Raw genomic sequence first — 13,429 nt, forward strand, 5'->3', positions numbered from 1 at the left:
AACGGGTGCAGGAAGAAGACCAGAGTTCAAAATTCCCATCTTAATGTCCCACGGCGGAAGTGACTGCAGAGGGGCATCAGAGGATTTGATTACTTATCAGAGGATCTGATTACTTATCGAACATACCGGTTGCCTGTGTTCATAGCTTGGTTAACAACTGGTGTCACCTTTATACCACCACCAGTACATTTTTTATTATTAAAATAAGAAGAAAACTTGCTTTACCTGCAAAGTTTATTGCATAGAACACACACATTTATATGAAGGCGTAACAGTGTTTCGACATGTGAAATCTGTACAGAAAAATCTCAGAATCACATCTGTTAAGATGACTGTCTCTGCCTTTTGTATAAAAGAGCAAGTGTATAAACAGTTTTTAAACCTAAGGCACCAAGCTCTATTCTATAACAGAGATACAGTACTCTGAATAGCAAAGAACTAGGGGATCAAAGAATAACTACTTTCTTTTACTAATCGAAGACTGGTGGCTACAAAGAACACAGGCCTGCTTCAAACTATTTGTGATTCACCAGAAAACTCATTAGCATTAGGACCACTAATTTGAATTCAAGTTTTAGTCAATGGTTTAAGCAGGATTCAATGGATTTCAGGAAACATATATTCTGTGTACACGTGTGTGCGTGTACACATGTGTGCGTGTTCACCGTGTATGTCTCTGTGCCTATCAAGGGGACCGAAGAATAACACTGCTCCTGTACTCACTCGCAGCCAGCCGCTAGAGAAAGGCAAGCAAATTTTGATTCCACATCTCAAGCCTGAGTGTATACTGAAGGGCAGGCCTGGAGAGCACAAGCAGAAAAAGATTATACACAGTAAACATTTAGAGGAGTTAAACATACCCCATCAGACAACAGCCAAATACTGCCTTACGTACACAATAAACATAATAACATGTTTTTATAGATAAACCGCAGTATGTACTTCAAAATGAAACACTGACAAGATGCTAAAGATCACACCTTCTAGGGCTCCCAGTATTTGGGGGTATCAGTGCCTGTGTATGGAGCTGGCAGACTATGGCAGAGTTAGCAATATACATACATAGCGGTAAAATGTGATTTAGTATTTTGCAACCTTCTGTATTTGTACGTTAAGAACAATCCAAACAAAGCTCTTGTGAGGAACCTCGAGGCCCTCAAATAAGCCGTCATGTTCTCTACAAGATCAAATGTGAGTTTTTATTGGTAAATTAATTGTTAAATGGAGTAAACGTGATTTTAAGATTTCAAATATATACTGAGAAAAAACTATTCCTCTGGTAGAGATTCTCTTAGAAACTCAAGAGTTAGCATTTTATAAAGACACCCTTGATACATACTCAAACGTGTTGGCAGGAAAACACAAGAACGAGAGACATGAAGATTTTTACAGGAAAACAAAACGACTCTTTACTCAGAACCCTTGCTTGTGGGCAAGAGTCAAGATGATATGAGCATCTTCTGAGATATGTTAAGATGACGTTTTGATGTTTCCCGTTTTTTTTTTTTTTTTGAGAGTCATTTTCTTTGCCAGGTTCAAGTAGGAGGTGGAGAAATTTTGAGAGGTGTGCCTGGAGGTCAAAATCCAGAGTGGAGAATGGCTTCTCTTCCAGGCTGGATGAGGTTTACATATCTGACCAGAGGGAAAAAGAAAGAAGGTTAGTAGAGAAAATGCTGGTTCCACACCAAGTGGGCCCTGGCTCCGCTCTGAGGTGCGCCTGGGACCCTCAAGTAGCGCCCCTGGAGTTGCTGACACACTGGTGCTCTTATAAACGTTCCCCAACCCCCAAATGGGCCCAAGCTCCTCTCAATTTCAAAGAGAGCTTCTCAAGGAAAGAAAAACAGAGGCCTTTTGGTTTTGGAAACACAAGTTGAGAGACTAATTCCAAAAAACTCACTAACCCTCTGCCCTGAATGATGATCTGTGTGCTGTAGAGCAGCCAGTGGATCAGGAGCGCAGAGGAACCTGAGGGGTCTGGGGTTTGAAATGAACCCCACTTTGTATATCTGGCAGGAAATGCAGGCCATAAAAATTAGAATCAAGTCATTTACCCTCTCAAAACTAACTTAACGGAGGGCTCTTCTACATCAACCTAGTTTTAGACCAACCACTGTCTTCTCCCTCACCAAGACAACCCTGGAACAGCTGGAAACACAGGAGGGTTCAAGGTCAACTACCTTTCAAATGAAGTGAAGATGGGATGAGGCCTTACCCAATAGAGCAGAAACAGATTTGCTTGTTTTCTTGTTGTCTACAGGTGGCTGGTGACTTAGGCAGGATGTCATGGGACCTTTCAGATGGTGTTTTCGGCTATCAGGAGGGATACTGGACTTAGGTGGTTCTATCTCGCTTGTGATGTCAATAATCTTGTCACAGACCCAATCCTGTGCCTCTGAATGTAAGCTCTTGGAAGGTCCCACGGTGTTGCTGGTTTCTGTCTTTCCGGTTTTGGCTGCTCGGTTGGCTGTTCTTTTGGTGGAGGATCTGGAAAGAGGTATTTTGGTTATAATCCAGATTATCCCCAAACCAAGGCTTTGCCTGAAGGAAGTTTTATTATTTAATTCTAAGAAATGCCTTGGACATAAACTTTCAGAATCACAGAATGGGAAGGCTGGATGGAAGGGACCCTGGAGATCACAGAACACACTGGTTTCCAAATTGTGTCCTCCCAGGTCCTAGGGCTCCACGGGAACACTGAGGGGACCAGAAGCAGCTGCGCATGCAAGGCTCTAGGGACGCTGTCCCTACCGCAAGCAGATCCAGGACACGGCCAGTAAGGCGGAGTGAGGACTCATGTGGGTTTACCAGCTCCACTGCTCTTTCCATGCCATCACTGAGTCTCTTAGCAGATTGCTTCCACAGGCCTTGCAGGTTAATGTCTTTTCAGGCCATCGCCCAAGGAGCCTACCTTTCCAGGAATCTGGTCCTGTTCTTCTGACCTAACCTCTGACCCTCAGTTTCCCATATGTACAGTGAGGACTTTAGTATCAAACTCAGAGTTGCAATGAGAATTAAGATAGTTGAAATGCCTGGTATACTGCAGTCACTCTATCCATGTCCCCTCCCGGACTGTATGAGACAATACTAACCAGCATGAATAAAGGCACAGTTTGGAGTCAGGTGTATCTGGGTTTGAATTTGGGCTCTGCCCTTGAACGGTGGGATGCTGGGCAAATGAGGCCCATAATCTCTGCACGTCTGAGTTTCCTCGCCTGTAAAAATAGGGATGCTCATCCTCACTAAGCAAGGCTGCTGTGGGGATCAGTTTGTTTCTCTAAGTCGAGTGCTTGACACAGTGTTTGGTATAAACTGAGAGCTCAGTCAATCATCTCGTGCATCATTCTAAGAATGCCAATCATAACCCTTCCACGTGTATTCTGATGAACTCACCTAGGGACTCACCTGGCACTCTTTGTCTGATTCAAAGGGTCTTTCACTCTTTTTTGTCTGAAGGTTTTCATGTCACAATTTAAAAGTGTTTTTGTCTCTTTACGGATGTAGCTACAAGTCTCATCTAAAAACACCAGCTTGCGAGTGTTCTTCACATTTTTAAAATGTGTTTTTGGTTTTGTGGATGACTCTGTGCCATTTATAAAAGCTAGAGAAAACAAAAAGAGCAAGAAGATTAAAACTGGAGGTTCAACAACAAGACAAGCAAGGTGCCTGCCGGCTCGGGAGGGAGCCTGCCTGAAGGCAGGAGCCGTCTCGTGGCAGCGCTTCCTGGAGGCATGGCCTGGACTACTGCCCAGCGCACAAGCCCAGCCAGCCCTCAAAGCACAAAGCGCCACCTTTAAGGAACTTGCCCTCTCTCCTTTGCCAGCAAAGAATGACGCACCGCGCTTCTCGCTCCTCCTCCTGGTGACCCTCTTATTTTAGTCTCACCTCCGACCTCAAGCTTTTCCAACGCCCTAAGGTGGAGCCTATAGCTCAGCTGCCCCTACTGCTCCGTTCTCGTGGCATTCTGGCCAAACTTCTTTTACGTGTGACCAGCTTGTGGCAGCACCACGGTCTGTTCATGTCTAGCTCCCCACTGGCTGTGGTTCCTCGAGGCCCCAGTAGCTAGCAGAGCGCCCAACTTGTGTGTTCAATACCCGCTACGCCATAAAGGGTGAACGAATCGTGTTTTCTCAAATGCCATTACTGTGGCCATTAAGTGGTTCCTACTCACTAGGGAATGAACGAGACTCAACAATACACCTTAGGGGCGCTCATATCACAACATGATTCTCATTTTCTCTCAGTGAGGCGGGGAGTGGCATTCTACCTATGGTCAGTCATGAATGCGCCACAAGGCCCTGAACTGCGAGATGCTGGTAAGCCTCACACTGAGCTGAGAAAGAGCTGCCATTTACAGTCTCTCAGCACAACCTGAAACACAGTAACAGCTGTAGCAGCAGCTAATATTTATTGAGAGTTTGCTATGTGTCAGGCACTGTTAGCACTACACGATCTCACTGCAATCTCATGCCCACCCTAGGGAGAGAACAACATTAGCTTCTCCTTTTTCAGATGGGAAAACTGAACACAGAGAGGTTGAGTAACTTACTCAAATCCACACAGCTCAGAAGTGGAGAAACCTTTGGATGAGCCTAGACAGTCCAACTTCTAAATACTGACTAACAGAACTCAGAAGGCAAGCAAACCTGATGGATGCATGTCATCAAAGGAATCACTGTCACTTTCTGACTCGTCCTCATCGTCTGCCTCGTCCTCCTCATATGCGTCACTGCTGAATGTTTCTGTAGCCTACCATGAAAAATGAAAGTCATGATTACATCTAATATTCAGTCATCCTGACTTAGTTATTTCAAAGAAGACAGATTTCAGGGCTTCCCTGGTGGCGCAGTGGTTAAGAATCCACCTGCCAATGCAGGGGACATGGGTTCAAGCCCTGGCCCGGGAAGATCCCACATGCCGCAGAGCAAGTAAGCCCGTGCGCCACAACTTCTGAGCCTGCGCTCTAGAGGCCGCGAGCCACAACTACTGAAACCCGTGCGCCTAGAGCCCGTGCTCCACAACAAGAGAAGCCACCGCAATGAGAAGCCTGCGCACTGCAACGAAGAGTAGCCCCCGCTTGCTGCAACTAGAGCCCGCGTGCAGCAACAAAGACCTAATGCAGCCAAAAATAAAAATAAATAAAATAAATAAATTAAAAAAGGCAGATTTCACACCTGGATTGATGGCTAATTTTTGTCATTTCAGTTAAAAGGTAAAAAAAAAAAAAAACTAACCTCTTTGGCCCACAGAATCTACAGAGGACAGGACAGGTGGCCCGTGTCTTGCAGCTCAGGAAAGCCACTCAAGAATGAAAGACTTCCCTGAGTGGGAGCCAAGGGGCAACAGCTTTGGGCTGGCACGGGGGATCTGCCAAGGTGGGGCCCTGGCTAAAAAAGTTCCTGGCTGCTGCTTGAGGCAGGGCATCTCAGGCCAATGGGCTAAACGATCCTTGAGATGGCAACTCCCAGCACTTTTCAGGAATGACATTTCTATTCTAAATTTTCATGGTATGAGTGACCACAACTGGGCAACTGTAAATAGGCAAAATATCAGTTTTGTAGCTCAGAGGGTAAAGAACACAGAATCTGGGGGCAAAAGACCTTAGATGCACGCAAACCATCAAAAGACAGGACACTGGGGCCAGGGAGGGAAGGGTGGCAGTAAACAAATACTTATGAGACATACCCTGGAAGCACTAACCATAAAGGAAAGAAGCTGCTAAACTTCAGCTCATTAAAATAAGCTTCTGTTTATCAAAAGACATTATGAGAGTGTGACGCAAACTGCTGCACAGGGGCTAAGAACTGCAGCACAGATGCCCCAAGGGCTCAGAAGCAGAGCAGGCAAAATCCCCTACAGATCAACACGGAAAAGGCAGGCGGCCGACTGGAAAGAGGGGCAAAGGGCCTGCAAAGGCACTGCACCAAAGTGAGTCTCCAAATGGCCAATAAGGCACCCGACTCCATTAGTCATCCAAAAATATGGATAAATTCAGCGATGTGAAAATCAAGAACTTCTATGTAGCAGCAGACAGCAAGAAGACAAGCCACAAACTGGGAGAAGATATCTGCAACACATACAAGAAAGGAGAAGTTTCTAGAACATTTAAAGAACTACCAATGAGTAAGGAATAGACAAGTCAGCCAGAAAGTTTTGGGCAAAAGACCTAAACAAGCGTTCCACACAAGAAAAAACATGAAAGCTAACTAAAGGTATGAAAACATGCTCAACCTTTTTAATAATCAGGGAAATGCCAATGTGACATGTTATTTCATTACCACCAGAGATGGGCAAAAATGAAAAAGTCGGCAAGAATGTGAAGCAACAGGAATTCGTATGCACTGCTGGCAGGAGCACACAGACTACCTTTGAGGTATTTGAATCTGGCCTTCTTGTCCGCTTCATAATTTCCTCAATTCTCTATTTAAAGGAAAATAAAAATCAAACATGAAAACAGATTAAAAACAAAACACTGGTCCTGAAGAAGTTGATTATTTCCATGTTCCAGAAGCGGACAATATATATCAGTGACTGCTCCAACGCCACAGATATAACCGACGCAAGACCCTGGGCCGGCACCTGGGTGCCTTCCTTCAAGCCCAGTTTCATGATCATCTAGAAAACACCCTGAGCAGTGATGGGCATACTTGTTATCCTAACACAGAAATCCAAATGACTTCTCACTCCTGATTTTGCCGACATGGAAGTTTATTACTTAGACTGAGCACATATTATTGCAAACCAATTAGAACTTGTGAACATGATTTTAGTCAGAACAGACCACGAGTGAAGCCGAGTTAATGAAAAGAATGCACCCCAACAATGCAACCCCGTCAGAGGTTTTGTTACTAGAAGGAGCACATGCAGGAGGGATAAGAGTTCCCTTCTTTCCTGAAGGTGAGGAGAGCTACAGCTCTCTGGCCTCCTCAGGGTGACTGATCTCCTGACAGAGACGCCATGAAGTACCTTGCTTGGTCCAGAGCCTTCCTTGCTCCCAGACAAGCCACGTGGGTTGCACAAAGTGAGGTCCTACCTTACAAACAGCCTGCGCCTTGGCTTCTCAGGGAAGCCTCCACCTTCTGCTTCTTCCCACTCAGTTGCTGAAATTTCCAGCCCAGTTTAGAAACAACTCTAACTTCCACCAACCCCTACCATGACCTGAGTGACTCTATTCAAAGGAGCTTTGTTCCCAGAGATTTGCTGTACAGAGATATCCCTGTAATGGTCATCAGTGGTCCACGAGGGAGACGTATGATCAGTAAGAGGAGATCATTCTAGGGAGAAGGGGTCAGATCCTTGGATAAGAGAGCACAGAGGGAAAACAACCAAGGCTAGCATATCACTTACTTGACATTTTCTAAAACATGTTTTGATATCACATGCCCAACATTGTTTTAAACAAAGAATCAAACCCCCCAAACCGAGAGAAGGAGTACCTTTTTTCTTTCTAATCTCTCCTGCAAATTCTGTAACATAATTCTCTCGTGTTCCTTCTTGCGTTTGTCAGCCTCCTCCTGAGCTTTTATTTTCGCATCACTTTTCTAGAAAATTTGTACAAAAATATCATTTAATCTCAATATATCTGAATGACATCAGTGAAACAGTAAGATGTTATCCAGAATAAAAGAATGTAACCTTTTGATTGAGTACCCACATATATAACATTCATGGATCATCAGTTTTCAAACCATTAGCAAAAATACACAAGAACTAGCCTATTATCACAAGGATTTACAAGCCATGCTAATCCCCTTCAGGACCTCAGGGCTGTCAGACCACGACTGTTTCAAGTATGTATGTGATTGTGTAGTCTTCCATTGACACAGGCATCAGAAGCCAAGTCTTACACTTCTCAAAAGCAGCAAGAGGATTCCTAAAGGTACTTTCTCGAGGAATGCAAATGCATTACAATCATTTATGTAACATATTAATTGATTTTGATTAATGATACACTAAAACTGGAATATAAATTAGGCTACAACAATAATTTAAACTGAGTATAGTCTGAGCTCAGTTTGGGGGTTTATTTACCTGGTGATTTAAATTTACATGGGTGACATTCTCATCAGTGAATCTGATGAGGCATTCATAATTTGTATCTTATCTGTTGTGGCACAGGTGTTAAGTGTCACCACAGAATGCAGGGCTGGGAAGAGCGATCTGGATTTCCCGAAACCAAGCTGTAATATTATTTATGGAGACGAACTAAAGGACTGCTCATCTGTAATCTGCTGCTTTCTGCTTCTGTTTCACTTGTAAAACATTCTGGGATTCGGCCAAGGGTGGCTGAGAACAACTCACACAGACATGGTAACAGCGAGACTGTAATGTGAATACAACCAGAGCATGCAGCATCTGCTTGTTTTCTGTCTTGGAGAAATAGACTTTTGCTTTGGGTTTCTACTGAATTTTAGAATCTGGTTCTCATCCCTTGATCAAGTGGGGAGCCGGCAAACCTGGAGTTCCACTCTTTGGTCTTGTTGTTCTTGACTTCCTTCCTTCTTTATCTCCTTTGGTGGTTGCCCATCTCCAAATTCTGAGAACTCCTCTTGTTGGCCTTCATCTGCTTTCTTTGCTATGTCTTTCATTTTCCTGATGACACAGAATATTTAAATAACTCTTACTATGTGCATTTTTATAGTAAAGCTGCTTGTGTATAGTAATACAGTTTCTATTTACACCAGATTCACCACTTTTTCTGTGTTGTTACTACACAGGATTTTGCATAATTTCATCTTTTTTAAATGGGGGAAGCTAGCCCTTGGGAGTAGAAAAAGATTTCTGTCAAGTAGTGGGCTACTTTGCGTCTTAAAACACAAATGCGCGTGCTATAAAATCACTCCTTCTTAACTGTTTTAGACGTATGCTCACACCCAGTCTCACATGGGGGTGTGAGAGACGAATTTAGAGGAGGGTCTGGTGGTGCTCAGAGGAGAAAAGCCCAGTCTACAGTGACTGGTCTTCAGGGCTTTTAAAACGTTAAACTAGCTCTGTTTTACATGAAGCAATGAATAATATTCTTCAAGTTATAGGGGTGTTTTTTCTATTCATAATGTCTCCTCCTCCTTTCTCCCAAACCCATATAAGGTACATGGAAAGCATGTGACTGTGATTCAAAAACACTTAATACTTAAAAACAAAGTCAGGACTGTAGTTATTCTTTGCAGGCAGTGGACAGAGGTTTACATCAGAAGGCCCCAAATCAAATGGGCCTTGAGATCGAAGATCAAGAAACCTTTAGATTGAGGTAGAATGCACACAACTGTACATGACAATGGCAGCCCACAAGTCACTGGAAACCCAGTAAAACACAAGAAGTATCCTTTCCAGGTTTACAGATTTTTTCTTTTTTGGTAACTTTTTATTTTCAAACTTACAAAAAAGTTGCAAGCAAAGCTGCTTTACCAGTTACTAACTCTATGTGTGTGTATGTATTATTTTTTATGAACCGTCTAAGGATTGAATTCTGAACTAAAACAAAACTGTATTAAGAATGTCACTGGGACAAATGGCAAATTGAACTGCTGACTCTGAATTAGAAAATAAAATAATATTTTCCTGATATTAGTTATTATACTCTGGTTATGTCAGAGAATGCTTTTGTTCTTAGGAAGTATACACGGAAGTATTTAGTAGAAAAGGGTCATGATGTATGCAACTTATTCTTAAACAGGTTTACAAATTCTAAAGTTATAAAGGACTTTTGAAATAGAGAAAGGGGCTGATGCCAGTGAATGGCAACAGAAAGAGTCTTGTGTGATCACTCAGGTGCTCCTACTGAGATCCAGGCCCCTGACATGAGTTCAGGTCTCTATGCATCTTTACAGCACACCTGACGGCACATGACACATAGAGACTAAAAAGGACCATACAGTCATCTACACACCAGCGTCCTGTCTGCTTGAAATGCTCCCCACATTTGTTTAAAAGGCGACGAGTCATTTCTGATTCACACTGGAGAAAATGTCAGTTACTATTTGAGAACTTATAATACATCTAACTTGAGGATAAAGTCTGACTTCCAGAATTCAGGCCCCAGCCAAGATTTACAATATAGAAAGGATGATTTTGTGCCAACCTTTGTTCCATCTCTCTTTGTAGTCTTTCTTCCTCTTTTTCCTTTTGTTCACGAGCAAGGCGTCGTTTCTCTGCCAAAATTTTTGTTGCCTCCTCGGCATTCATAGGCCCTGGTGTGCTTTTATTACCAGACTCTAATTTAAATTAACATGTAAAACAGTTAAGGTTAGGGAACTTACTGCCTCTAAGTCCAACAAAGAGGTGCAAGACAACCTGTGATGTTAAAAAAAAACAAACAGTATGTCCGTGGTCTAAAATGTATAAATAAACTATAAGTGATTTATGTAACAGCTTTTGTTCAAAAGCCCAGCTCCCACCCCCTCACCCCCACCCCCCACCAACAGAAGTAGCATATTGTTGATTTTTAACAACTACCTGTTCCAAAATGAAAGAATGTACTCCTGCTTTGGTTTAGCTGTTTTGAGATACCTGACTGAATTGCCTCTATGGGAAAAAACTTAAGATATACTGAATATAGAGGAAGACAAGCTTATGCTCGGTCCAAATGAAGTGTACAGATCTTTTATTTTTTAAGTTATTTTGTCATGCCATGCAGCTTGCAGGATCTTAGTTCCCTGACCAGGGATCGAACCTGGGCCCTGGCAGTAAAAGCGTCGAGTCCTTAACCACTGGACCGCCAAGGAATTCCCTGAAGTGTACAAATCTTAATTACTCAATTAAACAAAAATATATCCAGCGTACATTGTGCATCATCTTTACTAAATAAATACTGTTTAGCTAACTGTTGATAATAGTACGCTAACATATTTGGTTGATCATAAAGTGGCTAACTGTAGATAATCAAAGAAACCAAGACTATCACTAAAATAAAGTGACCACATGGAGGCATAACATTTTAGTTCATGTGACGAATTTGTTTTAAGTATGACGAATTTGTTTTAAATAAACTACATACAAAAATAAGGATTTCAGGGCTTCCCTGGTAGCGCAGTGGTTGAGAGTCCGCCTGCTGATGCAGGGGACATGGGTTTGTGCCCCGGTCCAGGAAGATCCCACATGCCACGGAGCGGCTAGGCCCGTCAGCCATGGCCGCTGAGCCTGCGCGTCCGGAGCCTGTGCTCCGCAATGCAAGAGGCCACAACGGTGAGAGGCCTGCATACCACAAAAAAAAAGAGGATTTCAAAAAATCAGGAATAAATAATTTGTAATAAAAAGATCATTTCTGTTACAAAGAATTCACAGTGGAATTCCTTCAAAAAGCAAAATTCACGAGTGTATTTAAAATTAAGTAATGTCAATGGATATTAAGAATGCATGTAATACCAAAAAAGAAAATTACAGGCCAATATCTTTGATGAATATAGAGGCAAAAATTCTCAAAAAAAGACGTTAGCAAACCAAATCCAACGACACAAAAAAGATCATACACCATGATCAAGTTGGATTCATCACAGGGTCACAAGGATGGTTCAACAAACGCAAAGCAATCCATGTGATACAACATATCAACAAAAGAAATGACAAAAACTACATGATCATCTCAATAGATGCAGAAAAGGCTTCTGATAAAATTCAGCATCTCTTCATGATAAACTCTTACCAAAGTTGGTATAGAGGGAACATATCTCAACATAATAAAAGCTTTGACAAACCTACAGCCAATCTAATACTCAAAAGTGAAAAGTTAAAAGCCTTTCTGCTAAAATCTGGAAAAAGACAAGGATGCCCACTCTCACCACTTCTATTCAACAACAGTATCGGAAGTCCTAGCCATAGCAATCAGAGAAGAAGAAGAAATAAAAGGTATCCAAATTGGAAGCAAAGAGGAAAATTGTCATTATATGTAGTTGACTTGATATTATATATAGGAAACCCACACAAGACTCCACACAGAAACTACTAGAACTGATAAACAAATTCAAATTTTTGCATCTATATTCAACAAAGTAGCAGGATACAAGATTAACATACAGAAATCCGTTGCATTTCTTTACACTAACAATGAAGTATCAGAAAGGGGAAAAAAATCCCTTTTAAAATTGCATCAAAAACAATAAAACACTTAGGAGTAAACCTGACTAAGGAGATAAAAGGGTTATACGCTGAGAACTATAAAACATTGATAAAGGAAACTGAAGATGATTTAAAGAAATGGAAAGATATCCCATGCTCTTGGATTGGAAGAATTAATATTGTTAAAATGGCCACACTACCCAAAGCAATCTACAGATTTAATGTGATCCCTATCAAATTACCCATGACATTTTTCACAGAACCAGAATAATCCTAAAATTTTTATGAAACCATACATAAAAGACTCAGAATATCCAAAGCAATCCCGAGGAAAAAGAACAAAGCTGGAGGCATAACCCTCCCAGACTTCAGACAATACTACAAAGCTATAGTAATCAAAACAGGGTGGTACAGGCACAAAAACAGACATATGGATCAATGGAACAGAATAGAGAGCCCAGAAATAAACCCACATATCTATGCTCAATTAATCTTTGACAAAGGAGGCAAGAATATACAACAGAGAAGACACGGTCTTTTCTGTAAGTGGTGTTGGGAAAGCTGGACAGCCACATGTAAGTCAATGAAGTCAGAACACTCCCTCACACCATACACAAAAATAAACTCAAAATAGCTTAAAGACTATTAAAATATAAAACAGGACACCATAAAACTCCTAGAAGAGAACATAGGCAAAACATTCTCTGTCATAAATCGTAGCAATGTTTTCTTAGGTCAGTCTCCCAAGGCAATAGGAATAAAAGCAAAAATAAACAAATGGGACCTAATCAAACTTACAAGCTTTTTCACAGCAAAGGAAACCATAAGCAAAACAAAAAGACAACCTATGGACTGGGAGAAAATATCTGCAAATAATGTGACCTACAAGGTCTTAATTTCCAAAATATATAAACAGCTTATACAACTCAGTAACAAAAAAACAAAAGCCCAATCAAAAAATGGACAGAACTAAATAGACATTTCTCTAAAGAAGCCATATAGATGACCAAAAGGCACATGAAAAGATGCTCAACACCACAAATTATCAGAGAAATGCAAATCAAAACTACAATGAGGTATCACCTCACACCAGTCAGAATGGCCATTATGAAAAAGTCTACAAACAATCAGTGTTGAAGAGGGTGTGGAGAAAAAGGAACCCTCCTACACTGCTGGTGGGAATGTAAATTGGTAGAGCCTCTATGGAGAACAGTATGGAGGTTCCTTAAAAACTAAAAATAGGGGGTTTCCCTGGTGGCGCAGTGGTTGAGAGTCCACCTGCCGATGCAGGGGACACAGGTTCGTGCCCTGGTCCGGGAAAATCCCACATGCCGCAGAGCGGCTAGGCCCATGAGCCATGGCCGCTGAGCCTGCGCGTCTG

At 42.0% G+C, this 13,429-nt stretch overlaps 1 protein-coding gene across 3 annotated transcripts in view; it reads right to left on the reverse strand.

Moving 5' to 3' along the window:
* Window positions 1-231: 231 nt before the first annotated feature.
* The window catches only part of MAP7D3 (MAP7 domain containing 3), a 35,653-nt gene continuing 22,455 nt past the window's right edge, over window positions 232-13,429 (reverse strand). For 2 of the 3 annotated variants that reach the window (XM_082865275.1, XM_082865274.1), the window contains exons 11-18: window positions 10,076-10,208; window positions 8,454-8,589; window positions 7,434-7,538; window positions 6,364-6,417; window positions 4,644-4,746; window positions 3,403-3,598; window positions 2,213-2,484; window positions 232-1,632 (exon numbers count right to left, since the gene is read on the reverse strand). In XM_082865275.1, coding sequence (XP_082721401.1) covers window positions 1,625-1,632; window positions 2,213-2,484; window positions 3,403-3,598; window positions 4,644-4,746; window positions 6,364-6,417; window positions 7,434-7,538; window positions 8,454-8,589; window positions 10,076-10,208 — 1,007 coding nt within the window. In that variant the 3' untranslated portion in view covers window positions 232-1,624. The remainder of the gene's footprint in view (window positions 1,633-2,212; window positions 2,485-3,402; window positions 3,599-4,643; window positions 4,747-6,363; window positions 6,418-7,433; window positions 7,539-8,453; window positions 8,590-10,075; window positions 10,209-13,429) is intronic. The other variant, XM_082865276.1, reaches the window with a different exon arrangement.

This window comes from Leucopleurus acutus (assembly GCF_964270905.1).
Source record: "Leucopleurus acutus genome assembly, chromosome: X".
Classification (NCBI taxonomy): domain Eukaryota; kingdom Metazoa; phylum Chordata; class Mammalia; order Artiodactyla; family Delphinidae; genus Leucopleurus; species Leucopleurus acutus.